Source organism: Drosophila teissieri, chromosome 2L (genome assembly GCF_016746235.2).
Source record: "Drosophila teissieri strain GT53w chromosome 2L, Prin_Dtei_1.1, whole genome shotgun sequence".
In the NCBI taxonomy this organism is placed as follows: Eukaryota; Metazoa; Arthropoda; class Insecta; order Diptera; family Drosophilidae; genus Drosophila; species Drosophila teissieri.
The window spans coordinates 14161595-14188573 of record NC_053029.1 but is presented as its reverse complement, the minus strand read 5'-3'; the positions used below and the strand labels follow the sequence as shown (position 1 = coordinate 14188573).

The window sequence follows — 26979 nt, the reverse complement described above, 5'->3', positions numbered from 1 at the left end:
AACTATCGCCGAGCATTCCGTCTCTAAGTGTGACCCAGGTGCGGCCAGTGTGACCGTCGGCCAGCAGACCAAACTGAAACTCAGTTCGACGACGGACGCGAAACCAAAAATTAAAAGTAATTCGATTGGAGGTTGCTCTGTTGGGAAGGCTGTCAGATTTGCTGAGCACATCGCCTGGCCAGAGAATCAGTAGTGTCGATATCCGGATCGTAATCGGGCGATCCCAATAGATATAGCCAGCCGAGGGCCGATAACCAATCCCCTCGAAAGTCGCGGAACAAAAGAGAAATTTTTTGCGTGGTCACCAGACGTGGAATTGATCGGGTGAATTGCTAAACCAGACAGAATTCCGTAAAATGCAATAGTTACGGGCTGAAGCACAAACAATTCGTTTCGCAGCAGGTGAAAGTCGGTCCGTAGAGTCAGGTAAGTGCGCATATATGGCCCCGCAACCCCCGATTTTCCGCATTTCTCTCACCCTCACATCGGCCCGATGCCCGATTATATATCCCACGATTTCGTGTACTTTATCTGCTTCCTCAAATGCGCAGATGAGCACCTACATATGGTGGCCATATCCCGCGCCGATCTGATCGGCTATCCCTAACCATTATATAAGGTTTCGCCATCCGATTCCGCATATGTTATGATATTGTTTACTGCACTTGTTTCGGGTGCAGTGCGCCCAGCGCTCAAGAAATCCCCTTCTAAAAATAGTTGCAGCCGTGCATTTTTTGTCAACCTCGGCCGATCTGCGGCCGATTTTGATTTTCATGCTGCCTGCGTGCGGCAGGTCAGTTGTCCTGCCCCCCAGGTATGCTGCACACCATCCGTTTAGTGCGTAGTTGAGCACAAAGAGAAACAGCCAATCCATCTGGTTTTGGCGATGGCGGCATTGTCTTCTCGTGAACTTGACGTTGACCGCTGGACTTTGTTTTAATGTTCATACTGTTTGTTATTTTATTTATTTGTGGACTGCGTGTGCTTTTGTTTGGTTCATTAACCCACATCATCGCCTCTTTTCTTGCAGGAGAAGAAGCGGCGGAAAAACTACGCCACAAACAAACAAAAACAGAGAGAGGTGAAAACAGATTTGGTCGCACAACTGCGCATTCTTTCCCAGCAGATCCCAGAAATGCCGGAAGAAGAGCCGCCACAAAAGCCCATGGAGGAGGAGGAGGATGATGACCAGGAGCAGGAGCAGGACCACGAACAGGAGCAGGATCTGCAGCCCCAGAGGGCGCAAGGCGAGATGCCCAGTCAGCAACAGCCCGAGGAGCGCAACCTCGAGGAGCAGCCACCACAGCCGGCGGAGGCTGTTGTGGTCACCGAGTTAACCGCCGAGGAGGCAAGTATCTTAAGTAACAAGAATATATACAATTGATATTGTTTGTATCACACTGCGAATGAAAATATTAGTCTACCACAAAAAATGCTTTTTAAAAAAGAGTACATTTCAATTAAAGTACTTAAAGGTACATTTAAAGTTGCAAAAACTTAAACAGTAATCGTGGTACGCATATAAACCATTTCATAAAACGATAAAGAATATTGAACTTTATTAAACTAACCTCTGAAATCTTTCAGATGCGCGCCCGTCGTCTTCGGACTTTGGCCGCCCGAAGTGGCATCCAGAGTGTCCTGGCGCCTCTGACTACCAGTCCGGAGAAGGAGCCACGGAAGCCGACCAATGTCTCTGGCGAATCTCGACTGGTACGCGAGCCCACGCCCAGCGACAAGGAGGTGTCACTGCCCACCTCGGCGCCCGCCTGGTCGGCACTGAGCGGAAAACCGGACATGGATGTGGAGATGAAGTCGGTGGCCTCGACACCAGTGCAAGATGTGGACATGACGCCAGCGCTCAGCCTGCCAACCACCGAGGCCACCAAGAGGAGCGTGCTGCAGAGTTGCAAGATATCCGCTGGAAATGCTGAGTTATCCATTGAAACAGTAGGCAGTCCAAACAAAAGTGCGGATGAGCTGAAGGAGCAGCTGCTCTCCCGCCTGCTGAATGCCACGTGGAATGAGTACGGCAGCGGGTCCATCATTTGTGCCCAGAGTGCCAGCTTCCTGGAGCAGCAGCCCCACCGCAGATTCGACTTTGAGTGCATTGTGTCCAATGTGCTAATGGAGGCTGCATTAAAGATCTACAACGATGAGCTGAACGAAGGAGAGGGCGTTTGCGTTAAAGCGGACGACAAAGAGTTCTCCTCGGCCAAGAAAATAAAATCAGATGATACGGAAGTACAGGAAATACTTGCCAACGCGGTAGCCACCGGAGGACCAACAGCCACCGAGGAAACTACGGCTGCGGGCGCATCTGGACCAGTTGAAGCGACTAGTGCCGAGGCAGCCGGTACTTGCGTAGCGCCATCGGTGCTTAGCATCGTGACCACCACCAAGCACCACGTACTGCTTTATTTAATCCGGTGCTACCAAAACTATCAGACAGAGTGCTCCCGAAAGACGCCCCTAACCCAGCCTGCTCTGCAGCTGGCCTTCGAACAGGTGATGCGAATGACCGTCCTGGTGCTCACCGATCGCATCTACCAGAATCTCAACGGCCACATGGATCAGTCTGCTCTGCTGGAGCTGATGTACACGGACAAGGTGAGCGAGTCTTTCCTCATCGACTTGATAGCCCACACGCACCAGGATCGCGACGCATTCGACACAATTTTCAGTCAGGTGCTGCGTGGTCTATTCGCCGGAATGCAGCGCAATATCTGCACTTCCAAGATCAGTGTGCAGCAAATCGAGTGGCTGGCCAAACTGGTTGTCATCAAGGTGGGCAATGTGCGGCCCATCGCAGATCTCGTGTCCAGGCAGCCCAACTTCCTACCACCCCTCTGCACAAAGATCTCGGGTCGGGAAATAGTAAAATGCAGCTTTCTGGGACCCTTCCTCTCCGTGTCGCTTTTCGCAGAGGAGAACGTCAAGTTTGCAGAGTTTACCACCAAGAACAAGCTCGAAGATGCTGCCAGCTCTCGTTTGCGATGGGTGAGTAACTAATGTAATAGTTTGATTTCGTAAATGTACTGATTGGATTTATGTTACCTTTTAGGAGCTGCACTCTATGCGCACTCACATGCACGTAGTGTTCCATTCGCTGTGCGTAAATGCTAGCAGTCGTCCCAAGACGCTAGAATACATCGCCAGTATCCTTCGCCACAACGACCGTCGTGTGCAGTTCGCCAGCGACGAAAAGCTGTTGGCCAGGGACGGCTTTGTGATTAACCTGATGAGCGTGCTGCAACAGCTGTCGGTTAAGATCAAGTTGGACCGCATTGAGCCAAACTTCCACTACTATAAGAACTCCCTCGTTAACATCGAGCAGGATACCAAGATTAGGTACAGCGAGGAGGAGTACCGCAGCTTCCTGGCCCGTGATTTCAGCCAGCCCGTGGAGAACACAAACTTCCAGACGCAGTGTTGGTTCCTTACCCTACAGGCCCATCATCTGGGCTACCTGCCCGCCATCCAGCGCTACCGCCAGAAGGTGCGCGCCATTAAAGAGCTGCAGAAACTCATCGACGAACTGGACCGTACCAAGCCCCATTGGGTCAACTCCCGCTACGCCAACCGTAATAATCAGTTTAAGGAACGCTGGGAAAAGCAGCTGCGAAAGCTAAATCGGTAGGTTATTTTGAAAATCATTGTATATTTTTATTTATTTAGGGTTATTGGAGTGTGCTATCTGGTGACTCACAAGTTTGCGTTATGAGTCACTCCCACCTAAGTATGGCGCTTCTTTGGATTTGATTTGAAATACCTTCCAAATTTCAGATCGAAAACCTGCTGCGAGATCACACTTTTGGATCCGGCCCTGCTCCAGCGCTGCACGGAATTCTACTCTACTGTCTGCGAGTTCATGCTGTACCAGTTCGAGGGACGTCCGATCGAGGGACCCTTCATCTCCAAGCTGCCCGTGCAGCAGCTAATACCGACGGATGCATTTTCCGCACTGCCCGAGTGGTACATCGACGACATCGCCGAGTTCATCCTGTTCACCATGCAGCATGCCAACGTGGACATCCGCCAGGGCATCGACCACTCGATCATCACCTGGCTGCTGACCTGCGTCTGTGCCTCGCACCTCATCAAGAATCCATACGTGACTGCCAAACTGGTTGAAGTGATGTTTGTGTTTTCCTTAAAGCCAGCCAACTCGGTTAACACGGCGGTAGGTTCCGGTTACAATCGCTTAATGGCACTTCTAAAGCCTTGTTTATATGTTCCAAACAGATGTGGAACCATGAGTTGGCCCAAAACGCCCTGGTCAGCGCACTGATGAGGTTCTATGTGGACGTAGAGACAACGGGCCAAAGCACTGAGTTTTACGATAAGTTTACCATAAGGTGAGCATGCCAATGAACCCAACCGAGCTAAGTTAATTATTTAGAATGAGTCATGATGACGGTAACGAACTCTCATATTGGTGACCTATTCTGGAACATTTTTTGGGGTGTAGATTTTAATACAGTAAATAAGAGCTAATTGCCTTTTAATGATTTATCTTCGCAATACAAATATGCTTATATGCATATTTGTAATCTCATACTGACACCCATAAATGCAAAGTACTCTCCCACTTTGTTTAATGACCGATTTACAAACAAGTGTAATTAATCAAATATTATCCCTGTGCAGATACCATATTAGCCATCTGTTCAAATCCATGTGGGAGAATCCCATCCACCGGCAGGCCGTCATTTGTGAATCGCGAGTGGGAAATCAGTTCGTGAAGTTTGTCAATATGCTAATGAACGACACCACCTTTTTGCTGGACGAGTGCTTGGAGAACCTGAAGCGCATCCACCAGACCCAGCAGCTGCTATCGGATAAGGCTAATCTCAGCAAGATGAGTGCGGAGCAGCAACAGAGCCGACTTACTCAGCTGGCGACGGACGAGCGCCAGTGCCGCTCCTACTTGACCTTGGCTCGCGAGACAGTCGATCTGTTTCACTATCTGACAGTGAGTGGGGATAGAAAACGCCAATGCTACATAAATGTAATCCTATTATCAATTTTAGAGCGACATTAAGGAGCCGTTCATGCGCGCCGAGCTTGTAGATCGGCTTAGCTCCATGCTGAATTTCAATCTGAAACAACTGGCCGGGCCCAAGTGCAACGACCTGAAGGTCAAGAACCCGGCCAAATACGGCTGGGAGCCACGCAGTCTGCTGGCCCAGATCTTCGACATATATCTCCACCTGGACTGTGATAGATTCGCTGAGGCCCTGGCTGCCGACGAGCGCTCCTTCGACGTTCAAATCTGCAATGAGGCAGCATCGAGAATTAAGCGACTGGCCCTCCGATCGGCGGTTGAAGTAGAGCGATTCAAGGCGCTCACTCAGAGAGCCCACGAAATCTATGGTAAGAGGTTAAGAAACAAGGGAAGGAATCATAATACAACTCGAATGTTTTGTTTACAGTTACCAATCAACAGACTGAAGATGAATGCGCCGACGCACCCGATGAGTTCAAGGATCCGCTTATGGACACCCTCATGTCGGACCCAGTGGTGCTTCCCTCCGGCACGGTGATGGACCGGGCGATTATCACACGCCACCTGCTCAACAGCTGCACCGACCCGTTCAACCGACAGCCCCTCACCGAGGACATGCTGGTGCCCAACATTGAGCTGAAGCAGCGCATCGACGCCTGGCGCAAGGAGCAGCGCGGCAAGCGAAACAACAGCTAAGCCTCGTTCCCACGAGGCCGCACCATGCCCCTTCAACCCATACTGCTATACTTAGGTCTAGTTTAATGTGCAGTTTTAGTGTCTACCTATCTTCTACATATAAATATAAATATTCTTTGTGCAGGATTTAGTTTATTTGTGGCGCCCCCGATTTTTGGCTGGCCTGCATGTTTCAGTTATCATTAATCGCAGCTCCCGATAGGAGTCTTAATTATTTAGATGTTTTGAAAAATATTGAAAATTTTTGCAAATGTTTCGTTGTTTTTCTATTTGGTTGCGAAAGAACGACACAATATCGAATTGTTCGTTTGGCCCTAACGTTGTGCGGGTCTTTGGTGATTGAAAAATTGAATTTATCTGCAATTGGATTTCCAAATAAAAAATAATGAATAACACAAATCGTTCAATTCATTTGCGGTGGTCCAGATGGTAAATTAATAAAATAATACTTTGAAAACGTTGATTGTTTCAAGGTTTTTAATGATTTATACAAAGTTGGAATCTATTTTCCAATCTGATTTACAAATAATAGATAATTAAGCGTATCTCTAACATAAATTATAAAAATATTTTATACTTAATTCCTAGTTGCATTCACCTCGGAAGCCTTTCCAGAGATGGTTGCACCCAATTCAGTTAGTAGTAGTAATCGTAAGTTCGTAATCTCGCTCAGTCAATTGCCGGTTGTCGCAAGGGATCTCCGCCGGATCTCTTGACCTACCAAAACGGACACCAGCCAATGTAGCACTGGCAGAGGTTCTCGTTGTTGGTCGCCTGCTGGATGAGCAGCTCCACTTGCTGCTGCTCGTTTACGCTCTTTTGCGTCTGGAAGTCAGTGCCAGTTAGCTTGCACTTGACCCGCTTGATTACCTGGCTGGCTTTGCTGTTCGTCTCGTCGGCCACGTTGTTGTGCAGGCCGCCTTGCTGCAGCGTGGGATCGTAGGGCTTCGACTTGGCCATGGGCAGGGAGTCCTCCACGGAGTTGCTCAGGCTGTCCTGCATTCCGGAACCGCCCCTTCCACCTGGAGCACCCGCCCCAGCCACCGCATCGTTACCCTTCTTGTCCACATCCAACAGTCTCCAGTTGAGCAGCGGATCATAGACGAAGGCCTCCAGCACCGCCATCAGGGAGTCCTTGTTGCGACGGAGCACCAGCATCACGCTTTCGCAGGTGCGCCTGTAGGTGCCCTCGATGCCAGTGACCTCCATCGCCTTAATTAACATCCGGGTGAGGCGGAAGGGTATCTTTTCGGGAAACTTTTCGCGCGTCATGGCCACCTCGAAGCAGTCGCCAAAGTCTATGTGCAGTATCTTGCCGCTCATGCGATCCAGCATAAGGTTCGATGGATGACGATCGCCCAGACCCAGGATGTATCCAACCATAGACATGACTGCCAGTGAGCGGGTGTAGTTGTTTCTCCGCTCAAACCATAATTCGGAGGACGGGGACTTGAGCCACAGCAACTTGGCCAAGTCGTCGCCTTGCGTCTGACCCAACGCATGCTCGAACACTTCAACCTTCTGCATCAGCGTGAGGTGATCATAGTCTGGCGCGAAATTGAGCATTGTGCGATGCTCCTGATTTAGTGGCACCTTCTTCTTGTCGCGGTAGTCGCGGATTAGCGTATGCAGGGTGTCACAATGTGGCACCCAACCAATAAGGCCCGAGTTGGTACTGAGCGGGATAACCGCATACCGCTGGATAGCCAGGTTACGCCGGAACGTGTCGGGGTCATCCAGTAGCAATGTATTCACCAAAGAAAATAGCTGCATCACGCGTTCGTCCTGACGAAGATCCTCGTGTCCCTTTAGAAGGTACATATAGTCCTTGCCGTTGGAGCCACGAATGCACAGTTTTCGTGGGCGCTGCTTGGATGTAATCACCTGAAATCAGAATAGAAACTTGAATTAACACCCACAAGCAAGTTAAGAAATTTCAAAGAAAATGTTATCCTTACCTGAAGGTTGGTTTTAATGATACTAATCCGGATGAGCTCCTGGCCAGGATTGTAGGACCCGGGTACGGCCAGCTCGAGATCTTTGCAAGTCATTAGTTTGGGCGACACATACGGCAGCTCTAGCGAAGTAAGCTGTGGCAGCTGGCGCGAGATCTTTTGGAAGACGTGATAGTAGATGTCCCAGGCTCGATCTAGATCCATCACCACCGCCGATGTCTTGTATCGCTGCGACCACTCATAGGCTTCCGTCAGCTCACGTCCATAGGCCTGCGAGAAGGATGTCTCCTTGAGCGTCTGCGGTCCCCTCTCCAGCATTGCATGCAGTGGCTCCAAAATCTCAAACATGCCCTTAACGTTGCGATCTCCAAAGTAGAGTCGCGACGCTTCCTCCAAACCCTCGTGCCACTGTTCGTGCCACAGGATCGCCACACGGATGAGCTCCTCACTGCACATGACCGCCTGCTCCACCAGAGTGGGCGAGTGTTTTCTCATTGAGTCGAGGATCTTAAATGCGGCGTTCCTGCGCGCCAATGACGCCGACTTGGAAGCGACTGTTAGGGGATAGACCAGAGCCTGCGGGTGATTCTTTCCTATGTCCATAAGGAGCTGGTGGATCAGTTGACCCACCAACTGACGGTGGGTATCGATGCGGGCAATAAGCTGCGGGATAACCTGAAGCCAGGTGTTGATCTCGATCAGCTTCATTCCGGAGAGCAGCGCCTCGTACACCTCCGCATGGTTGCCATAGTCAAACCAAAGGGTTAAGAGACGTAGCGTATCCTGCAGCGAATTGCCCTTTATAAGGCTGATCGAACGGAAGAATCCCTGAACTGCCGGAACGGCGTATTGCTGAATGATCATTAGATCACTGTCGAGGCCCAAGCCCATTGTCATTCCCATACTGGCTCCCGGAGGCTGTTGTTTGTCCAGCGCCGATTTCTGGGCCTGCACCACCTTAAAGTTCATGTATGCCCACAGGTGCCAGGCCTTGTACCAGTTGGGATCGTAGCTAGTGGCCTTTTCAAAGCACTCGAGGGCGCCTGGTATGGCCTCCGGTCCGATGCTGTCCTGCAACTTGTTCTGCCAGGTGGCCAAGCGCAGATAGCAGCGGGCCATAAGGCGCTGGTCTTGCTGCTTCAGCGCTTCCGGAGGTAGGCAGCTAAGCTCCTGACTATAGGTGTTTACGAAGTGCCTCAACTGTTCGTAGGCATCTTGCAGCTGATTATTGGCAGCCATGTACTTGGTGTACGCATAAGTCACCTGGGGTTGATTGCACGGCAGTGGCTGGTGCGGATTCAGCTTGGGATCGGTGCCAAGTAGCATCACCAGAGTTTTATGGGACAAGTGCAGAGAACCGCTCTTTCTGCACAAACTAGCGTACTTCAGCCAGGTGTGTATGTCGTCGTGCGGTTTTACCACCAGCGAGTGCACCTGAATGATCCTTCGCCAGTCCTCCACCAGTCGCTGCCCTCCTTGAAGACGCTTCCACCACATGGTCTTTAACGGCTCTCGCCTCTCTGGAATCAACTTGTACTGGATGACCTCCTCCAGCTCCGCCAGCATTTGTACGCATACCATGGCTCCGTAGGCTCTTTCATAGGACTCGCCCGCCATTGATGTGAGCTCCGTGTCCAGGAGATCCCTCGTTTCGTCAATAAGGCGCTGTGCGGTCTCAAAGTCGTCATGATGCACCGCGAGCACGGCTCGATAGTAGCTTCCGTCTTGGGTATCCTCTGGTATACACCTCACGTACTCCCGCATCGCTTCCCAGTCCTGGAGACCCCAGGCAGCTACCGCAGCCAAGGGTCCTGCTCTTGATTTGGCCTCCGTACCGAAGGATTCCCACTCGTGCTTGGTCACGGTGCTCAGCTCCGACCAATCTCCGAGGGCCTCCAAGCAGCGCATGTGACCGAGACGGGCCTCCAAGTCCGAAGAATCTGTCTTTAGATTCCTTTCATAATGTTCCAGCGCCTGATCCCAATTGTGAAGTTTTTCATACCACCTTCCTTGAACATTTAATTCGTTGGCTGCATTTCGATAGGTTGTGAGCAGACCTTCCGCTGCTTCTCTTTGCTGCAGCTTGTTGTTGATTAGAATCAAGGACTCGAAAACTTGGGAGTCCTCCCGCAGAAGGAACTCCTCCTCCTTGTAACGCAAGGCTTTGGCATAAGCTCTGCAAGCCATCGCTCGAGTACCCAATAGCTTAGTCTCTATTGGTATTGGATCGCGATCACAATGCTCCATAAACTCGGCAAGGTTGAGGATTGTCTGAGTGATTTCCGGCATGTCGGTAACTTGCAGGGCTTGAATCAGCGACTGAGTAAGCTCGTTCTTTAGATCTGGCGAGAGTTCCGTCCAACAGGAGATAAATGCGGCGTTGAAAAGATCTCGCAACAGCGTATCGTACTCTTGGGCCAACGAACGACAGGCTCTCAGTGCGTGCGAGGGCGATTCCTTTAGCAGCCCAATGGACAACCGCTTTAGCCACTCCACCCAGTCATCTTTGGAGACCCGACGCGTCACCTGCCACGCCGTTCGTAGTTCGTTTGTGGTAACCTACAAGGAAATAAACAGTTTCAGAGCTTGAACGAAACAATAAACTATTATCAACGAACCTGCAGATTTTTATTATTACTATTCCGGTCAGTCACAAATGGCTCGTTGTGTTTGAACTTGGCCGGGCGCAGATCTGACTCTCCGGGCCCACTGGAATCCGCCAGTGTGCTGTTGGACTTAATCTCACTCAGTAGCTTCTCGTATTCGGGATCCGAAATGCGATGCTTGTTGAGAGTGCGCTGGACCATTGGCACGAACACCAGGTAATTTTTGCCCAGTTGGTTTACCAGTGAGCGGAGGGTAATCATGGCTTGGTTCCGAAGCTCTGGTTCAGTGTCCAGCACTCGAACCAACGGATGTATGATGCGCGATGAGAAGTCGGTGAAGTCGAGCTGACAGGCTAGATTGTTGATCGTTTCCAGAGCTACCATTGAGACCTGCTGTGGTACATACGGAGAATCGAAGAGTTTCACGATTGGAGGCACAATCAGCGGCAGGTAGTACCCCAAGGTACTGCCAAACTTTTGGAGAGCTTGCAGCAGCCTTCTGGTGACCATTCTATCCTTAGAGTTATCGTGCTGCAACACTCGCAGAATTTGTGGGATCAGCTCCGCCAAATAATCCCTAAACTCGCATCCCAAGGCCACGGCGATCTGTTCAATCAAATTGATTAAAGTGTTTTGCAGAGGCGTGTTAATGGTCCAAAACTCTTTGATTAACTTGAAAATATCTCCCATGTAGCTGATGATGTGCAGCTTCACAAAAGCCACCAGAATGGCCAGCTGCTGGAAGAGGAACTCCCTCAGATTGTTATCCGCAGTGCGTACGTTGTCCAGCAAATTGGGCAGCACTTGGGCCAAGTACGGCACACATTTGATGCCCAGGCTCTGGAAGATAAATGTCACCGCCTGCACCACACTGGTGTGTCGAGTACTTAGCGTGGGATCACGTAGGATCCTCATCAAAGCAGCGATGGCTACAGCTGGATAGTACTCATCCAGCGCGTTACCCATATTAACGAGCAGCTCAGCGGTGGAGATGTCCTGACTTTCGTCTACCTTGCCATCTGAGTATGCGATTAAAACATTATCCTTTTGGCTATCAATCAAGCCCTTGTTCATTTTGTGCTTGTAGGGATCCATGGCTCCCAATAAGCCCAGCACTCGGATTGTTTCCCTTCGTATGGAACGACGTTGCTCCGTTTTAAGAAAATTAATCAAAATGTCTATGAGCACGGGGTACTTGTGATATGGGCTAACCACCCTTCCAGTTGCACTGATTAACTGTCCCAAGGTCCACAGAGCCACTCCTCGCTTATCCGGACTGCCAGCGTCCCCCAGCATTTCGAGTAAAATGGACAGAAGGTCGTCTGCCCACAGTTCCATTTCATCGGAGCCTCCATTTACCTCTGCTAGATCACCAATGGTGCGAAGCACATTCAAAATAACTCCTGGATTCGATTCCGGCTCGTGCAACTTGGGCACCAAGGCCTTAAGGATCGGATTCATGTATGAGGATATTAGCCTGGGCGTGCTTATCACCAGATGGTCAAGCATCTTGGCGCTCTGCTCCTTGTTCCGACTCATTCCCGAGTACTTCAGATCCGTGATTAACTCGATCATGGTGGTTCTTAATTTGGGCATCACATAAGCAGGGTTCATGGACGACAATCTTCCAACAGTAACCATTGCCAGCTCACGGATCTCAAAGATTTCGTCATGCAGCGTAATAAATAGTGAATTTAGAGACTCTGGCTGTGCAAGCTTCGCATCAAAGGTCTCGTCCAGCGAACGAAGAATACATATTCGCACATTGCAGTCCATATCTGTAATTGCCACCATTAGCAGGCGCTCAATCACGTGGGAAACGGTGTCGCTGAGAGTCTTGGAGTTCTCCATACTTTCAGAGGATTGCACTGCCAGTTTGAGGAGTCGTGTGCAGGTTTGCACTGCTTCCAGGCGAATCTCCTGCTGCTCGTGTACAATGAAGAAGTCGGCACATCTGAAAAATAATTAATAACTTGTAATGCAATTAAAATGTTAAAATTGGGGGCTTACCGTTGCACGAAGTCCAGCATGTTTTGCTCCTCAAAGTTGAAGGTGCCCAGTGTTTTGAGTGCCAGCACTGTGGTGGCTCCGTCAGCATTCTGCATCAGCGAACCATCGATGGCGATCGATGGCAAAGCAGTGTAAGGTACAACAGTCGCCTTGTTCATCAGCACCTGGGACAGGATTCCGATCAATCCTTCTGTAATGGCCGACTTAAGTTGCGGCACATTCTCGGAAAGTTCTCTTAGGCAAACAGTCAGAGCTGGCGAAAGACCCGTGTAGAACATCTGCTCAAGGATATCCTTAACATCGTCGGCTATCTCCGACTTAACGGCATGCGCAAGAAGCGTAATGCAGGCAAAGACCGCAGGATCCACTGGCACCTTTCGTTTGCTGGTCAAATCTTTTGCTGGCAAAGCGACCTTCACGCTGGTCATTATACTGGATAGATGAACCTCGATCGCACTCTGCACTGCCACAGCCATGTAACCAATTGTAATGTATGCCACCGTGCGATCCTTTTCCTTGCCCCGCAGGATCTGCATTAAATGCGACACGCATGTCTGCAGGTATTTTTCCACAAAGACAGCGCGGTTAAAAGCAGCCAATCGAGGCAGAATTTGAAGGAGTGCCTGCTGCACATACGGGGACTTGGAAGTTCGCTGCTCCAACACATTGTCGCAAATGGTGGTATAGTGCTCCTGGAGGATCTCTTGAGCATAGGCGGATTCCAATACGTTGTGCTGCAGGGTGTCGATATAATGAGTTATTCGTGTTTTAAAGTGCCTTAATATAAGTAAATGGTTTCTTTTTAAATTTAAAAAAATGAAAATTTCTTTTCAAAACTAATGTACTTTTTACTATAATATTAGCACGGTTGTCTAAAAGATTTGCCGTCCACAAATATTTGTGCTAGGCTATCACACTCTACTGCTAGATTTGAATACTTCGACATTTTACACAATTTTTAAACTATAATAAGGTCAGCTGATTTCTTCCCGTCAGGCATCTGTTGGTTTTTAGATATGTACATGTAAAGTACTACGTAAGCCAATAGGCAAATAAATGAAAATAACAAATACATTTGTGTGTGGAGGTATTGGATCGTTAGACTCACGCTCGCGAACTTGGCCACTCCTTTGTGATGCTCTCCCTCGCCCAAATGTGTTTGGGTGCTGCCCAGCTTGTCAATGAAGGGCACCTTTAGCCGCGGCACTAAAGTGTTCAGCTGGGAACCCATACCCGACGAACTGCTGGCCTCCAGGAACTTATTGTGGTGGGTCTTGGGAAACAGCGTCCTCAGCGCCGTGTAGCGCCGCTCCCATGTGGCATTGGCACAGCGAAAGAGCTCGTTGAAGACGATGAGGCCACCGTGAATGCGATCGTCTCGGGTCATGCCCTTCTGATCCTTGCTAGCGGCCAAGTCCGCATTGAAGCTCCCATTGGCCTCGTCATAGCAGATTCTGTACCACTGTGGTTCACTGGACTGTTTGGTGCTCTCCCGCTGCGCGGTGACAATTAAAGCCGCCCGCAAAGCTTCGCCAGCAGACTCTCGTATAGCAGGTTTGGGATCGAAGATGGCGTTAAAGATAACCTCAAAGAAGGTCAGGATGTGCTGGTAGAAGTATGTCGGCAAGGCGATCGCCAGCTCCCGGAGGATGAAGACGGCTGCATGGCGACGGTACTGAAAAAACACATTTTAAAAAACCTTTAACATTTCGCTTCCAAAATATAAATACTTATATATTATAATGATAAAAATTTGTATTATTAATTTATAATATTTTAAGTAATGTTCTTCAAATCGGGCTATAAATTTATATTTTTCTTGTAATTCACCTCTTGTCTCTCGCCTCTGAGCACCTCAAAAGCCTTCTTAATATCGAAGTCGAAGGAGTCGGCGCCCTTGGACGTGGGCATGTTGGCCAATTTGACCAGGGACCGGGCGGCAATCTCCATGACGGACACATCGTTGATCAGAAGGAGATCGCGCAGGCGGTTGAGATAGGGAGAAATTCCCTTTCTGGCAGTTAGACTGCCCTCGCAGTTAATCAGGCACTCTAAAAGGGAAGACGTTAGATCCTCTGAAGAACTACTGGCGACCCAAGAACTCACTCATGGCCAGAGCACCGCCCTTCTTCTCGTTGATGTCCGTCGCATTCACCATCGTGAAGATGTGGTGGTCGAACTCGTCGAAGAATTGAGCCAGCTCCTCCTGGGACATCTCGCGCAGCTCTGTCTTCACATAGAAGAGCAGATCCTGGGTGGCCTTGTTCTGTACATTCCGGTTGCGGGACTTAAGCCCGTTGACGAACTGCTGCACCACCGACGTCGTCGACATGGCTGGGCAGGGTTTATTCACGTTTAAAGGCGATTTTCACTTGCATTTGGGAGGGGAAAGGGTGGAGCAGGTGCATCTGCCTGCTGTCTCCGGACTTTGGAGGTTATCTTTTCGGTTGCCCTGGGGCGCTACACGCACTGATCCACTAGTCACTCGATAGGATCTCGTGTGCTGGCACCGGAGCCGAACGATCTCACTCTGATGCAGGACGTTTGCTACCTTTAATTCCGGATTACTTCGGTTTTTACGGAAATTTATTGCAGCCGCTGCCGATTAGTGATGTAAAACTGACTTCGATGAATTGACAATCGATGTTTTCTGGCCGATATTTCTCATGTCGATATCAAAGATATGCCCTTAAAAACATTAGATATTATATATTTAGATATTTACATTTTATAAACTTCAAAGCAACTAAAAAAAATAGACATAACAATTTTTATAAATTGAATAACGTTATAAGAGTAGTGATATATTATAAGCAAAATAACGGAAAATGGCTTAAAGTTTATTCTGGGAACAAAAACCCAATTTATTTGTATAAAGGAAAAAGTTACATTGCAAGGAAAAAGTTATATTGAAGTCTTTGAAAAACTATACAGAAATGCCAACATCATATTTAATACATATATCTAGTACCAACAGGTACTTTTTTATATTGGAGCAGATTGAGTTAGTGGAAACACCCTATGAATTCATAGTGACGTGCGTGCGTGCACGTGAGTTCGCAGTGGGCTCATCTCTATCGACAACCGGGACCCCTCGCCGATAACCGATAGATCAATACTAGAGTGAAATCAAAAAAGCGAGAGAATTTTCATAAGAGCTGGTGAAACAAATGTGAGCTTATTTAATTTTAGAGCAGCTAAAAAAATAGATTTTACGCCTCAAAACAATTACAAAACAAGCCCCAAAGTGTGTAACAAAAAATAAGTGTGAAAATTGCTATTATGATGCGTAAAAGGTGGAAAATTCAGCTGCCCGTTAGTGGCATGTGTGAAAATTGTATTGGAAAATCGATGCTGGGCTGCGGGGGTGTGAAGCTTTTCACTGGGGCCTGCTGCTGCACATCAGCGCCACCTATGATTTTCCTCGCGGAAAACTCTTCCGTTCGGGGGCATGGAAAATGCGTGTTTTTGTTTATAAGAAAAAACGGTTACTTTTCCCACAGCCAACGAACGATTTGACCGTTACCGAAGCAGAAGAAGAAGAGCAGCAACCGCGACCATGTCCAACTTGAGGAAATTCAAAGACGAGGAGCGCGAGTCGGAGTATGGCCGTGTCTACGCGGTATCCGGACCAGGTAAGCGACGTCACCAGCGTCCTTCATGTGCTGACCCCCAAGACCTGGCTAATCTCAATATTTCCTGCTTTTCTTTCTTCTGTTTTTGATTGTACTCTCCCACATCCTTCTCCTTCATTCATCCTTCTTCATTATCATGCTTCTCGCTTATATCCTTCTTCCTGCTTTCTTGTTCCTCATTCTTCTGTTCCGAATAAACCTCCTCTTTGTCTTCATTGCCCTCACTATGGTCCTTTTTCTGCTCCTTGCACTCCGTCTGCTAATCTCTTTACTCCTGCTTCTTCTCCTCCAACTTTGCTCCTGCTTCCCCCTTTCCACCTACCTCAAACCCCCCTCAGTGGTCACCGCGGAGGCTATGTCTGGATCCGCTATGTACGAGCTGGTGCGCGTGGGCTACTACGAGCTGGTGGGCGAGATCATCCGTCTGGAGGGCGACATGGCCACCATCCAGGTGTACGAGGAGACCTCAGGCGTAACCGTGGGTGACCCTGTTCTGCGTACTGGAAAGCCGCTGTCCGTGGAACTTGGACCCGGCATCATGGGCAGCATCTTTGACGGCATCCAACGTCCTTTGAGGGACATCGGTGTGATGACCAACTCCATCTATATACCCAAAGGTGTCAACACAACTGCTTTGTCGCGCTCGGAGATGTGGGAATTTAATCCGCTGAATGTGCGGGTGGGATCCCACATCACCGGAGGAGATCTGTATGGAGTAGTCCACGAGAACACGCTGGTGAAGCAGCGCATGATTGTGGCACCCAGAGCTAAGGGAACCGTTCGATACATTGCCCCAGCGGGCAACTACAACCTGGAGGACATTGTCCTGGAGACGGAGTTCGACGGCGAAATAACCAAGCACACCATGTTGCAGGTCTGGCCGGTGCGGCAGCCACGTCCCGTCACAGAGAAGCTGCCAGCCAACCATCCGCTTTTCACGGGCCAACGCGTCCTCGACTCGCTCTTCCCCTGCGTCCAGGGCGGCACCACTGCCATCCCCGGTGCCTTTGGATGCGGCAAGACTGTCATTTCGCAGGCAAGTTTAAAGTTATTCATTTAATCCACAGCTTACATCTTATTAAAAACTAATTCTTTTTCTCTATTCTACCATCCGCAGGCTCTATCCAAGTACTCCAACTCCGATGTGATCATCTACGTCGGTTGTGGCGAGCGTGGTAACGAAATGTCTGAAGTACTTCGTGACTTCCCCGAACTGACCTGCGAGATCGATGGTGTCACCGAATCCATCATGAAGCGTACTGCCCTGGTGGCCAACACCTCCAACATGCCTGTGGCAGCTCGAGAGGCCTCCATCTACACTGGTATAACTCTGTCTGAATACTTCCGCGATATGGGCTACAACGTAGCCATGATGGCTGATTCAACCTCTCGTTGGGCCGAGGCTCTTCGTGAGATTTCTGGTCGTCTGGCTGAGATGCCTGCCGATTCCGGCTATCCGGCTTATCTGGGCGCTCGTTTGGCCACATTCTACGAGCGTGCCGGTCGCGTCAAGTGCTTGGGTAACCCTGAGCGCGAGGGATCCGTGTCCATTGTCGGAGCTGTGTCTCCTCCTGGAGGTGACTTCTCCGATCCCGTGACATCCGCCACTCTTGGTATCGTACAGGTGTTCTGGGGTCTCGATAAGAAGCTGGCCCAGCGTAAGCACTTCCCCTCAATCAACTGGCTTATCTCCTACTCAAAGTACATGCGTGCTCTGGATGAATACTATGACAAGAACTACCCCGAATTCGTGCCACTGCGTACCAAAGTCAAGGAGATCCTGCAGGAGGAAGAGGATCTGTCCGAGATCGTGCAGCTGGTGGGCAAGGCATCGCTGGCCGAGACCGACAAGGTGACCCTGGAAGTGGCCAAGCTGCTGAAGGACGACTTTCTGCAACAGAACTCCTACTCACCATACGATCGCGTTTGTCCCTTCTACAAGACGGTGGGCATGCTGAGAAACATCATGGCCTTCTATGAGACTGCCCGGCATGCCGTTGAGTCCACAGCCCAGTCGGACAACAAGATCACATGGAACACCATCAGGGAATCAATGGGCGGAATTATGTATCAGCTGTCGTCGATGAAGTTCAAGGTGAGTTGGTTTATTTGTTCGCATGGCTAGTATACATATTAATAATGCACTTTTCCAGGACCCTGTGAAAGATGGCGAGCAAAAGATCAAGGCGGACTACGATCAGCTGTACGAGGATCTGCAGCAGGCCTTCCGAAATCTGGAGGACTAAGCGGGGAGAGCCACAAACAACTGCGGGCTTTCCTAGAAAGAGGAATGGAAAAAGAAGCAAACCAAACGAAATAAGAAACCAAAGCTAGGTTATTTTTCGAATTCCCCATTCAATCTAGTCATATTTACATAATGCATAATAAGATATTTGAATCCAAGTTTACTTATAAGTTTAACAACAGTTTGGCCCGCTTCAGGTCTAGTCAGGTCAGAATCGAATCATCAGAAATACGCAAAACAAAAAACAACACGATGACAGCGAGTTAGGAAAGACGAACAATAATTAGTCGGTAGCGCAAATGGAACGCAGTTAAACCAGCCATATACATAAATACCATACATATACGACACATATGTATAATTATCTATGTTGATATATAAATATAATTCACAGCTATGTATTGTTAGTAAATTTTCATATAGTTATCGATTGTGTTCGTTACCCTATTATGTGAAACTAAACCAACTAAACGAGTCTAAAGGGCGTTTGAAACTTTACGAAATTACAAAATATTATATTCCTACATATTATAGACCTTTAAAGAACGCAATAACAACGTAGCCCCAAAAGCATGTACCTCTACTACCAAAGGATAGCTATTTCAATAACTTGTGTGTGTTGCAAATGGAGCTATGGAAATAAAATGTATTATGAATGTTACAAAATGATCGGATCTTAATTTACTTATTTCTATTTATTAATAAAAGTGGCGCAATATTTTGAATACAAAAAATCGGTTGGCGATAATATATCGATGATGCTAGATTTCAGGTAGCAGTCGACTATTTTAAGCGATATGTAATGTCGAAAATCATCGGTTACATTTAGCTATTGGCCGTCTCTAGTTGACGTGTTGTTAAATTAAATATCCGTTTGTAAATATAGGAATTGCGCTTAAATTAAAGTAATTATGTCTCAGTTTGGCGGACCCAATGACTTTTACGGCTCCGCGCCCTCGGGTGATGCCAGCTACAACTTCGATATGCCTGAATTTGGCCAGGAACTGTGAGTACATTCCCGGAATTCCACTTATCACCGTTCACAATTGTTGCTCCACTTGCTTGCAGGAATTTCCAAACCTTCGACAACACACAGGCTTCAGTGCCGCCCAACTATGATGCGGCCTATGCCCAGCCCCCAAGCCAAGGATTGGGTGGATTCTACGATCCCACGGCGTACACCGACACGAGTTACGGACAGGACAAGAGCGGAAAGTCAGCTGCCCCCGGAGGAGCCGGCAACGACTTCGACGACGAGCCCCCACTTCTGGAAGGTGAGATTGGCCTCCCAACGGGCACACAGCCGATATGTCCTTATGAGCTTTAGCCTATCAGAGTTTCGTATAGTCGTATAATGTATAAGTCACTTGCCTAGAGAACTTAAACCCAACTATTAGACAAAAGCTAAGTGAATAATACAAAAATATTTTTGCGGTTATTATAACTTGTACAGATCTATATATTATAATACCAGAACGTTACAGTTTTCATTTCGATCGATATTTCGTCTTCAATTAAAAATTAATATTTATAGTACTCAAAAGTGTTCTTGGCTTTGTACATAGAGATATGTATATTGCAATCGTTGAGTAAAATCAGTTTTCATATTTTAAACAGCATCTTTGATCGCATAATGAATTTCCCCTTTCTTTCCCTTTTTGTTGCAGAGCTGGGCATCAATCCGAATCACATCTTCCAAAAGGTAAGTAAAGAAAGCAGAACAAAGAAGGCTCCGCCGCAGCTTTTCTTAATTTGCGTACTCCACCTTTGGAGCTGCCTGGTGGTGGAGGACAACGTCCCCTCCTCCTTAGCCCGCTGCTCTTGAACGCATTTTTAAATGGAGATCTCGAGAGGGGCCAGGCAAATTGCATATTTTATGCGCCCGATTCCACCGACACACGCCACAAAGGAGCTGCGAGTTTTGAGTTGCCCACTTTGTTTGCCCAGACAATTACTCCACCCGCCGCGTAATTCCTACTTTGCCTTTACGCATTTTCCCCGGTCCCTGTTCCGGTGGCGGCCCTGTGCCTTTTTCTAATTTGTGCAACGCAACGGGTGGATTTCCTTCTGGGCGGCCACTTTAGGCCGCGCTTTTCTGGCGCGACCAACTCCGTTTTAATTGAAATTTAAATGTTTTTGCATTTTGCTTTTGTATTTATTGCAAGCATCTCCTCATGGCGCAATAATTCTATTGTTTTTCGCTTCTATGCCATTTTTTTATGCATTTTATATTGTGCGCCATGTTGTCGTTGCACTTGCGGGTTTGTGTCGTTAATGAAGACATATTTTTTCATGGCACTCGCCGCCGGCCTGGCCGTAGTTGTTTTTAAATAAATAAAGCAACTTTTGTGTTTTTAATTAAAGTTTTTCTCGCTCACTTTTTACCCCTCGCTTTCGCTGCCGTTTGCTGTGTAACTTTCTGCATTTTTGTCCATTTTGTAAAAAATTTGCGTGCGCCTGATTCTCATTTCTTTCGCTCCGGCACGGAATTTATTACGCTTGTGTTAATTGAAAAATGAAAATGTTAATGTTAATGAGTCCGTGTGCCATCATAAAACTGAAATGAAATGAAATGCTAATTAAATTGTTCATCAGCTAGCTGGGGGAATTATGGTTAGATTTGTGTGTGACTCTGGCCCTGTTTGTTAAAGTAATGAAACGTTGGCAAATGGCAAAGTCAACAGAGCTATTTTCAAGGCCTTTATGTACTCACGGGAAATATCCGCATAAAATAAAAACTAAAAAACACTTAGCTGTATTACAAAATGTATAGTGCACTCGTATAGTATGCATACGGGTTCTGCCTTTTCAATATGACTATTGCACTTACAACCAACTCCAATTTGATCTGGTTTTGTTTTGGATATCGAAAAAGGGCTATAGAAAACTAATTTGCAAGCACAATCAATGTATGGGTTGCATTTTTCCACTTCAAATTCTTTTCCATCTCAATTAATGTTGGTAAGCCCACAAAGAGACACTCGGAATTTCATCGACAATTTTCAGTGGGTCCTCGTCGGCTATAATATCAAATTTCATAGCCCTTGTCCCTGGCCCACATTCGCATGCATCAAATGCGTTGACAGCTTTTGGCCGAGTTTCCAAGCCCCGGCTCACTTGGTAGCTGGCTGGCTGGTCAGCAATATCATTTATCATCAATTTCCATTTTTCAAATTTCTCTGCCACTGCACACGCTGCAAAAACAAGGCGCAAAACCAAAACGCATAGAGAACAAATGTTTGGAAAACGGGAGTTGGGCTTCGTTTTATGACCGCTGTGCGAACAAATGAATTGTGTTGTGTAGTTTCCAGTGTCCAGAGTCCAGTGTCCCGGGTCCAAAGTCCCGTGTTCCGAATTCCGTGTCCTGCCGCAAGCTCCATGAGTGATGATGGCCTGCTGCCGGACGGACTTCTGCCGACCCAACCCCCATTCCTGTCGTTGTGTAATCCTTCACTTGCTCTAATTTTAATCGTATTACTTTCGCGCTCCATCTTCCATTTTAGACGCTTGCCGTTCTGAATCCGCTGCGCGGCACCGACCAGCAAATCCTCCAGGACACGGACATGGCGGGTCCACTGGTGTTTTGCCTCACACTTGGCGGCTTCCTGCTGCTGGTAAGTTTTACAGAGATTGTGCCTTAAATGCGCGCGAAATTAATTGGAACTAATATTTTAAGTGATTTTAAGTGGTTATCGTTTAAAATGCCTACGTTTCATTACGAATCACGTCAATAATATTGAACGAAACACCTTTAATGTTGTTTTCCACCACATTCTGAGTTAACCTAAACTTATTTTTCCACAGAGCGGCAAGGTGACGTTCTCGTACATCTACGGCATCGGAGTGATGGGCTGCATCTTCTTCTACTGCCTGCTGTCCCTGATGGTCAGCCGGTCGCAGGTTACCTTCGGAGCCGTGGCCTCCGTGCTGGGCTATTGTCTGCTGCCCATGGTGGTGCTGTCGGGCATCAACATTTTAATCACCATTCAGTAAGTAATTGTTGACACAAGTCGCTGGCTTTTCATCTGCCCTCCATTCATTTCGCTGGGCAGTGAGGCAACAACCATTCATGCCATCAGTCGCTGTGCTTTATATTTATGTTTTTAATTGAAAAGTTGCCAATGCATTGGCGTCGAATCCTCATTGTTTGTGGCCTGTAATTACAAACTTTTGCCTAAGCTCGTCCAGCTGCGACTGCAGCACGTTTTCGATCCGCTCCAGCCGCTGAAATTTGTTCTATTGATGCTTCGACTCCGGCTGCTGCTGCTCGCCCATTCAAGTTGATCACTTCTGGCTGTTATTACTATTGTTATTGCGGGTGTTGTTTCTCGATTGTTTGATTTGAGTCTGCAGTTCTGTTTGATATGGTCATGTAACTGCAATGAAATAGTTGCCCTTGCAATTTGCAAAGACGAAAATCCACCAGTAAATTGCAATTAAGATTAAAGGGGTTATTGGGCGCAAATGAATTTAAAACATTCTCATACAACGATGTATTCAATGGTGATTTTGCAACTCAGTCTTATGATGGCAGTATCGAAAAGTTTAGTTTCATTTATAACTACGTGTGATGGAAGCAGAACTCTTAGTTTCTCGTATGCAACTACTATTCCTCCACGGCCAGCGTTTAATTTTTCTTTATCTGCCCTTCCTTTGGGCTTGATTTCCCCTTGGCTCTTTTCGCACAATTTAGGTTTTTAATTTTGTTGCAGTTTTGGGCCAGCGATGCATACACACGGATGCGAATAAAAACGAGTAGCCAACTTAATTTGCGCTTTTAGTGCACTCCAGGGCCACAACTGCCAAACTACAGACTACGGACTACGGACTGCGGACCGTGGACCGTGGACCAAGGACTACCAACTACGGGCGAAACGGACGGAGAGGCTTGGACTTCATTGAAGCCAAGGCAAGACAGGCAAAAAGCGGAGCCAAATAACGCCAACTATGCGCCGTTTAATTTTCGCGCTGAGCACGGTTGGAGTGGGTGGTTTTGGCCAAGTGGGCGGTTTTGGTGGTGGAAACGCTGCTGCCCGGCGGTCCAGTGTCCATCTGTCTAACGTTCCATGTCCTGTTTTGCCACCCGTTGAGTTTCGTTCACGTAGTTTCCTTTTCAAATATGTGTCCAGCACTTGCTGGCCCAGGCTTTCTGCCCACATTTCCCTGCCGTTTTCCGCCCCCTTGCCGCCGCACTTTTCCCCGCCTTTCTTGTCCGGCATTTTTTGTGTTCTTATTTCCGTTTTTGTTTTTTTACTGACTCCACTCACTCGCCACGCTTTTTATGATGGCCATGCGAGGAGCAACACGCAAATGCTGCGTGAGTTTTTAGCGCTTTCTCTGGTGGATGCACCTCCTCCTGCCCATCACCCATCACCCAACCACCGCCTACCACCCACCACCCCGTCGGCACGTCATAATTTCAGAGCAGCGCGGGGAAACTAAGTGCTGTGCTGGGTGGGTGGGCTTGGGTGGAAATGAGCGTGTGTGTGGAAAACAACTATTGCTCGAGCTTACTCGACACCAAGCGCGTTTTGTTTGCCCCATCCTGCCACCCAATCCACACCACCGATTTCCCACCCACAACACAACCCTATCACCAAACTGTCCAACTCAACCGCCCAGTGCAATTGCCATTTTGGTTGCCTGTTTGCCTGCATTTTTTATTTGTTGGCTTTAAGCGCTTGCACTTTTGTGGGTGGTGCTATGTGTGTGGGTGTGTGTGTGTGCCAGCTTTGATGTTCATATAGTCCTGCGAGTGCCAGCCAAGTTTACAGTAAATATTTTTGCGATTCCCCGCTGTCCATTTCCCTTTTCCTCCTTTTTTTAGACAGACTTTTTAATTGAGTTTGTTTGGTGATGCAAAAGTGTGCAAAAATTACACAGACAGTCGAGTTATCCGGCCCTACATAGTATTGTTTTGATTGGTTTTTAGGCTAGTGCCGGACCATTTAAGCTGCCCCGTTTGGGGCCAAAAAATCACTTGGCACCAGCACTGGCGGACACTGTGACCAGCAGGCAACAGCACAGTTCTGGGGAAGATTGCAGGGACCATGAAAAAACGGCTGCCCAGTTGAGTGGCGGAAAACGGAGGGCAGTGGAGGTGAAGGTGGAGGTGGAGGTGACAGCGGAGGAGAGCAGCCGAGCCGCCGAGACCACAGAAAGGCAATCCATTAAACGGGTGCGTGTAGCTGAAAATTGGAACTCTGGAATATGGGGATTTATGTTTTGGTTTCCTAAATTGATTTCTTTGTCGGATTTTATGGGTTTACAGAATGAGATTCTGGGATCACAACTTTTTATCCTTTTCTCAAGTGTTCAATCTTATATCTCACTCAAGAATACATAACTTTGATATTGTTTTCTTTTTTGATTTATTGATCGTAAGATATTGGGATTCGAGATGTTTGCCTAACACTCTGAGTTCAAAGTAAATAAGTAATTGCTTTGGTAGGAAAATATTGCTTCAAACCGGTAAAACCAAGTAATTATTCGGATGGTATCTCAGTGAGCTTGCCTTTAATCTTTCGCCGACTTGTGCGTTAGGGACTAAAGGTAACATTTTCCGTATATCGCTTTGAAATCAATTTTTCATTTTCCGCTGGGCTTTCCTCGTGTGTGTTAGCTGGTTGGTTGGTTGGTTGGTTATGTGTGCGCTTTGTAGTTGGACTGTGTTTGCACATCCTTTTGCCGGCACATCGCCTGCTGTCTTTGTTTGCCCTGCCCATTCATTCGCACACACGCTCAGACTTACCCACACCCACATGCACACTCATCCTTTTTTATGAACACTCAGCCGCATAGAGTGTATCCCAAGTCGATAGACTGAGAAAAATAGTGTCAAACGCCATCATAATTTCAATTATCTAGGGATTGCAAAGCTACGTTTTTATCTGACCACGATTGAAAGCCTATCTAAAATTAAAACTTGTTTAAATAGATCAGTTAATTGTATTTAATGTATAATGTATTCACTTCACCTTATCGCAAGTATTAGTAATTAAGATCAATATGAAGAGTCAGTTGAAGGTGAATACATTTCCCGTTCTTCAGATCGAAGGTTGAGAACACTAGGATTGAGATTTTCTCCCTCTGTAGAGCTGGTGCTTCATGCATATGCATTGTTTATTGATTTCACCGACGTCTATATCTATCTGGACTGAGTTGGTATCTCGTTTCACTCTTGCAGGGGCACACTCGGCCTAATTGTGAGCGGCATCTCCATATTCTGGTGCGCCATATCGGCCTCGAAACTGTTCGCCACCGCCTTCTCCATGGACCATCAACAGCTGCTGATTGCCTATCCGTGTGCGGTGCTCTATGGAGGATTTGCGTTGATTACCATTTACTAGGGCTACGAGATCCCTGCTGCTATTCCACCACCACCAGCACCACCACGCCCTCTGTTGTTGTGTTTGCCTGGTTTTAATTGTCCTGCAAACACATACTCTTGCAGCAGCACAATAAATACACACACCTACACTCACACACACAGGCACACAGGCAGATGTCAGGAGGAGAAGCAACAAGAGGAGCCAACCCACACCACATATGGATATGTATATTTATAAGAAAATAAGCGCCGATTGCGAATTTGTTTTCCATATTCTCCTTTTTCGCTGGCCAAGCTCCACGTTTACTCAATACTTTTGTTGTCAGCCGATGTAATAAATTTGATTGCGAATAAAAAAATGGTTAACAAATTGAAATTGGTTTTTTGCCATGCACAATTGTAGTCGTGGTAAGCAGCATATTGAAATTTCGCGCTCTCGTTTCCGTTTCCGTCGCACTGAACACTTTTTGGGGCATGCAAAATTAACGAGACTCAGGCAATATGCCATGCCCCCTTTTTTTCGGAATACTCTTCGTGTTCACCCTATATTTGTGCAATTATTGTTTTTTGTTTTCTTGTTTCAAGAACTCTGCTGGCATTGCGTTGTGGGTATTTATACGGGTATTATGCCACGAATCGCCAGGCGAAAATTCACCTGGATAGTTAATCGATTGCATGAGCTTTGGAAAACATGCGAAACAGAATGGGGTAAGTGAATTAATAAAAATATTTATAGTTAAGTATCATCCAAATGAAGATTGAAAAACCGTAGGCGTCCTGTTTGGTATTTTTCAGCAAAAATTACACTTTCCTTCATGATGAAATGTTTCAGATTAAAGAAAAAATTGCTTAAGAAGCTTTTATAATATTTCACATGTACTGTTGCATTGAATTAAATATGTACGATTACATTCATTTCCTGTTTGGCAATCGGCTTTGTTCACATTCATGAATCGATGCAAGAAATCTTTACATATTCCGGTGAATCACTCGGGTATCTCCTCTTTGGACTTTTATGCAATTTCCAGCACGATTACTTTGCCAGCCTGAACCTAGAAAGAAAATTGAATTTTCCACCTCCGATTGTTGAAATTTATGATTTTCACAATGCTGCTTCTGCCTTCCGCTCGTTCGTTGCACTTTGCGGCACTAATCGACATCCAGTGTTCGGAGCTTTGCAGGTTTTTGAATCCATTCAGTTGTGAATTCGTTGGCCTAATTGAAATTTCAAGTGCAGCAGATGCAGGCCAGATATAAATGCATATTCGATTCATTCATTGCAATGCAATGCCCTTGCAAAGGTAGCACAAATTATAAATAAAATTCCTGGCCGCATGCGGAGTGTTAATGTAATTTGATAATGATTGAAAAACAAATCAGCATAAAAAATGACCCAAAGGGAAGCGGCAAGGAAAGGGTTCTAAGTTGTCCTCTTCTGCCGCCTTACCATATGCAAATAATTCAGCGTTGTCCTCGCATTTTCATATTACATAA

At 47.3% G+C, this 26979-nt stretch overlaps 4 protein-coding genes across 4 annotated transcripts; 3 read left to right on the top strand and 1 right to left on the bottom strand.

Annotated features, from left to right (window-relative positions):
• The first annotated feature begins 68 nt into the window (after positions 1 to 68).
• LOC122626630 (ubiquitin conjugation factor E4 B-like) lies at positions 69 to 5825 on the top strand. The gene is made up of 9 exons (XM_043806963.1): positions 69 to 426; positions 1031 to 1348; positions 1588 to 3000; positions 3065 to 3636; positions 3787 to 4183; positions 4246 to 4358; positions 4651 to 4975; positions 5034 to 5376; positions 5436 to 5825. The coding sequence occupies exons 2-9, from the start codon at positions 1136 to 1138 to the stop codon at positions 5702 to 5704; spliced, it is 3645 nt and encodes a 1214-aa protein (XP_043662898.1). The 5' UTR covers positions 69 to 426; positions 1031 to 1135; the 3' UTR covers positions 5705 to 5825.
• Positions 5826 to 6228: 403 nt separating this feature from the next.
• Positions 6229 to 14906, bottom strand: LOC122614489 (serine/threonine-protein kinase Tor). The gene is made up of 7 exons (XM_043789058.1): positions 14382 to 14906; positions 14106 to 14326; positions 13384 to 13950; positions 12276 to 13009; positions 10278 to 12219; positions 7663 to 10218; positions 6229 to 7588 (listed from the first exon to the last, which is right to left on the bottom strand). Exons 1-7 carry the CDS (start codon positions 14605 to 14607, stop codon positions 6422 to 6424), a joined length of 7413 nt encoding a protein of 2470 aa, XP_043644993.1. The 5' UTR covers positions 14608 to 14906; the 3' UTR covers positions 6229 to 6421.
• A 462-nt stretch (positions 14907 to 15368) lies between these two features.
• On the top strand, positions 15369 to 18821 carry LOC122611673 (V-type proton ATPase catalytic subunit A). The gene is made up of 5 exons (XM_043784931.1): positions 15369 to 15447; positions 15779 to 15910; positions 16249 to 16946; positions 17028 to 18005; positions 18064 to 18821. Exons 2-5 carry the CDS (start codon positions 15835 to 15837, stop codon positions 18154 to 18156), a joined length of 1845 nt encoding a protein of 614 aa, XP_043640866.1. The 5' UTR covers positions 15369 to 15447; positions 15779 to 15834; the 3' UTR covers positions 18157 to 18821.
• A 169-nt stretch (positions 18822 to 18990) lies between these two features.
• On the top strand, positions 18991 to 25861 carry LOC122625866 (protein YIPF5-like). Its single transcript, XM_043805911.1, has 6 exons — positions 18991 to 19161; positions 19224 to 19429; positions 19823 to 19857; positions 21659 to 21769; positions 21960 to 22144; positions 25342 to 25861. The coding sequence occupies exons 1-6, from the start codon at positions 19067 to 19069 to the stop codon at positions 25502 to 25504; spliced, it is 795 nt and encodes a 264-aa protein (XP_043661846.1). The 5' UTR covers positions 18991 to 19066; the 3' UTR covers positions 25505 to 25861.
• Positions 25862 to 26979: the final 1118 nt, after the last annotated feature.

Excerpts from the sequence above, each read along its gene's own strand:
- LOC122626630 (XM_043806963.1), top strand. The coding sequence starts at position 1,136 with ATGCCGGAAGAAGAGCCGCCACAAAAGCCCATGGAGGAGGAGGAGGAT. Across the intron at positions 1,349-1,587 it reads CCGAGTTAACCGCCGAGGAG|ATGCGCGCCCGTCGTCTTCG; the intron begins GCAAGTATCTTA and ends GAAATCTTTCAG. Across the intron at positions 3,001-3,064 it reads CCAGCTCTCGTTTGCGATGG|GAGCTGCACTCTATGCGCAC; the intron begins GTGAGTAACTAA and ends GTTACCTTTTAG.
- LOC122614489 (XM_043789058.1), bottom strand. The coding sequence starts at position 14,607 with ATGTCGACGACGTCGGTGGTGCAGCAGTTCGTCAACGGGCTTAAGTCC. Across the intron at positions 13,010-13,383 it reads GAGTGGCCAAGTTCGCGAGC|CACAACGTATTGGAATCCGC; the intron begins GTGAGTCTAACG and ends GACACCCTGCAG. Across the intron at positions 7,589-7,662 it reads TCATTAAAACCAACCTTCAG|GTGATTACATCCAAGCAGCG; the intron begins GTAAGGATAACA and ends TTCTGATTTCAG.
- LOC122611673 (XM_043784931.1), top strand. The coding sequence starts at position 15,835 with ATGTCCAACTTGAGGAAATTCAAAGACGAGGAGCGCGAGTCGGAGTAT. Across the intron at positions 16,947-17,027 it reads GCAAGACTGTCATTTCGCAG|GCTCTATCCAAGTACTCCAA; the intron begins GCAAGTTTAAAG and ends TACCATCCGCAG. Across the intron at positions 18,006-18,063 it reads TGTCGTCGATGAAGTTCAAG|GACCCTGTGAAAGATGGCGA; the intron begins GTGAGTTGGTTT and ends GCACTTTTCCAG.
- LOC122625866 (XM_043805911.1), top strand. The coding sequence starts at position 19,067 with ATGTCTCAGTTTGGCGGACCCAATGACTTTTACGGCTCCGCGCCCTCG. Across the intron at positions 19,430-19,822 it reads CGAGCCCCCACTTCTGGAAG|AGCTGGGCATCAATCCGAAT; the intron begins GTGAGATTGGCC and ends TTTTTGTTGCAG. Across the intron at positions 22,145-25,341 it reads AACATTTTAATCACCATTCA|GGGCACACTCGGCCTAATTG; the intron begins GTAAGTAATTGT and ends TCACTCTTGCAG.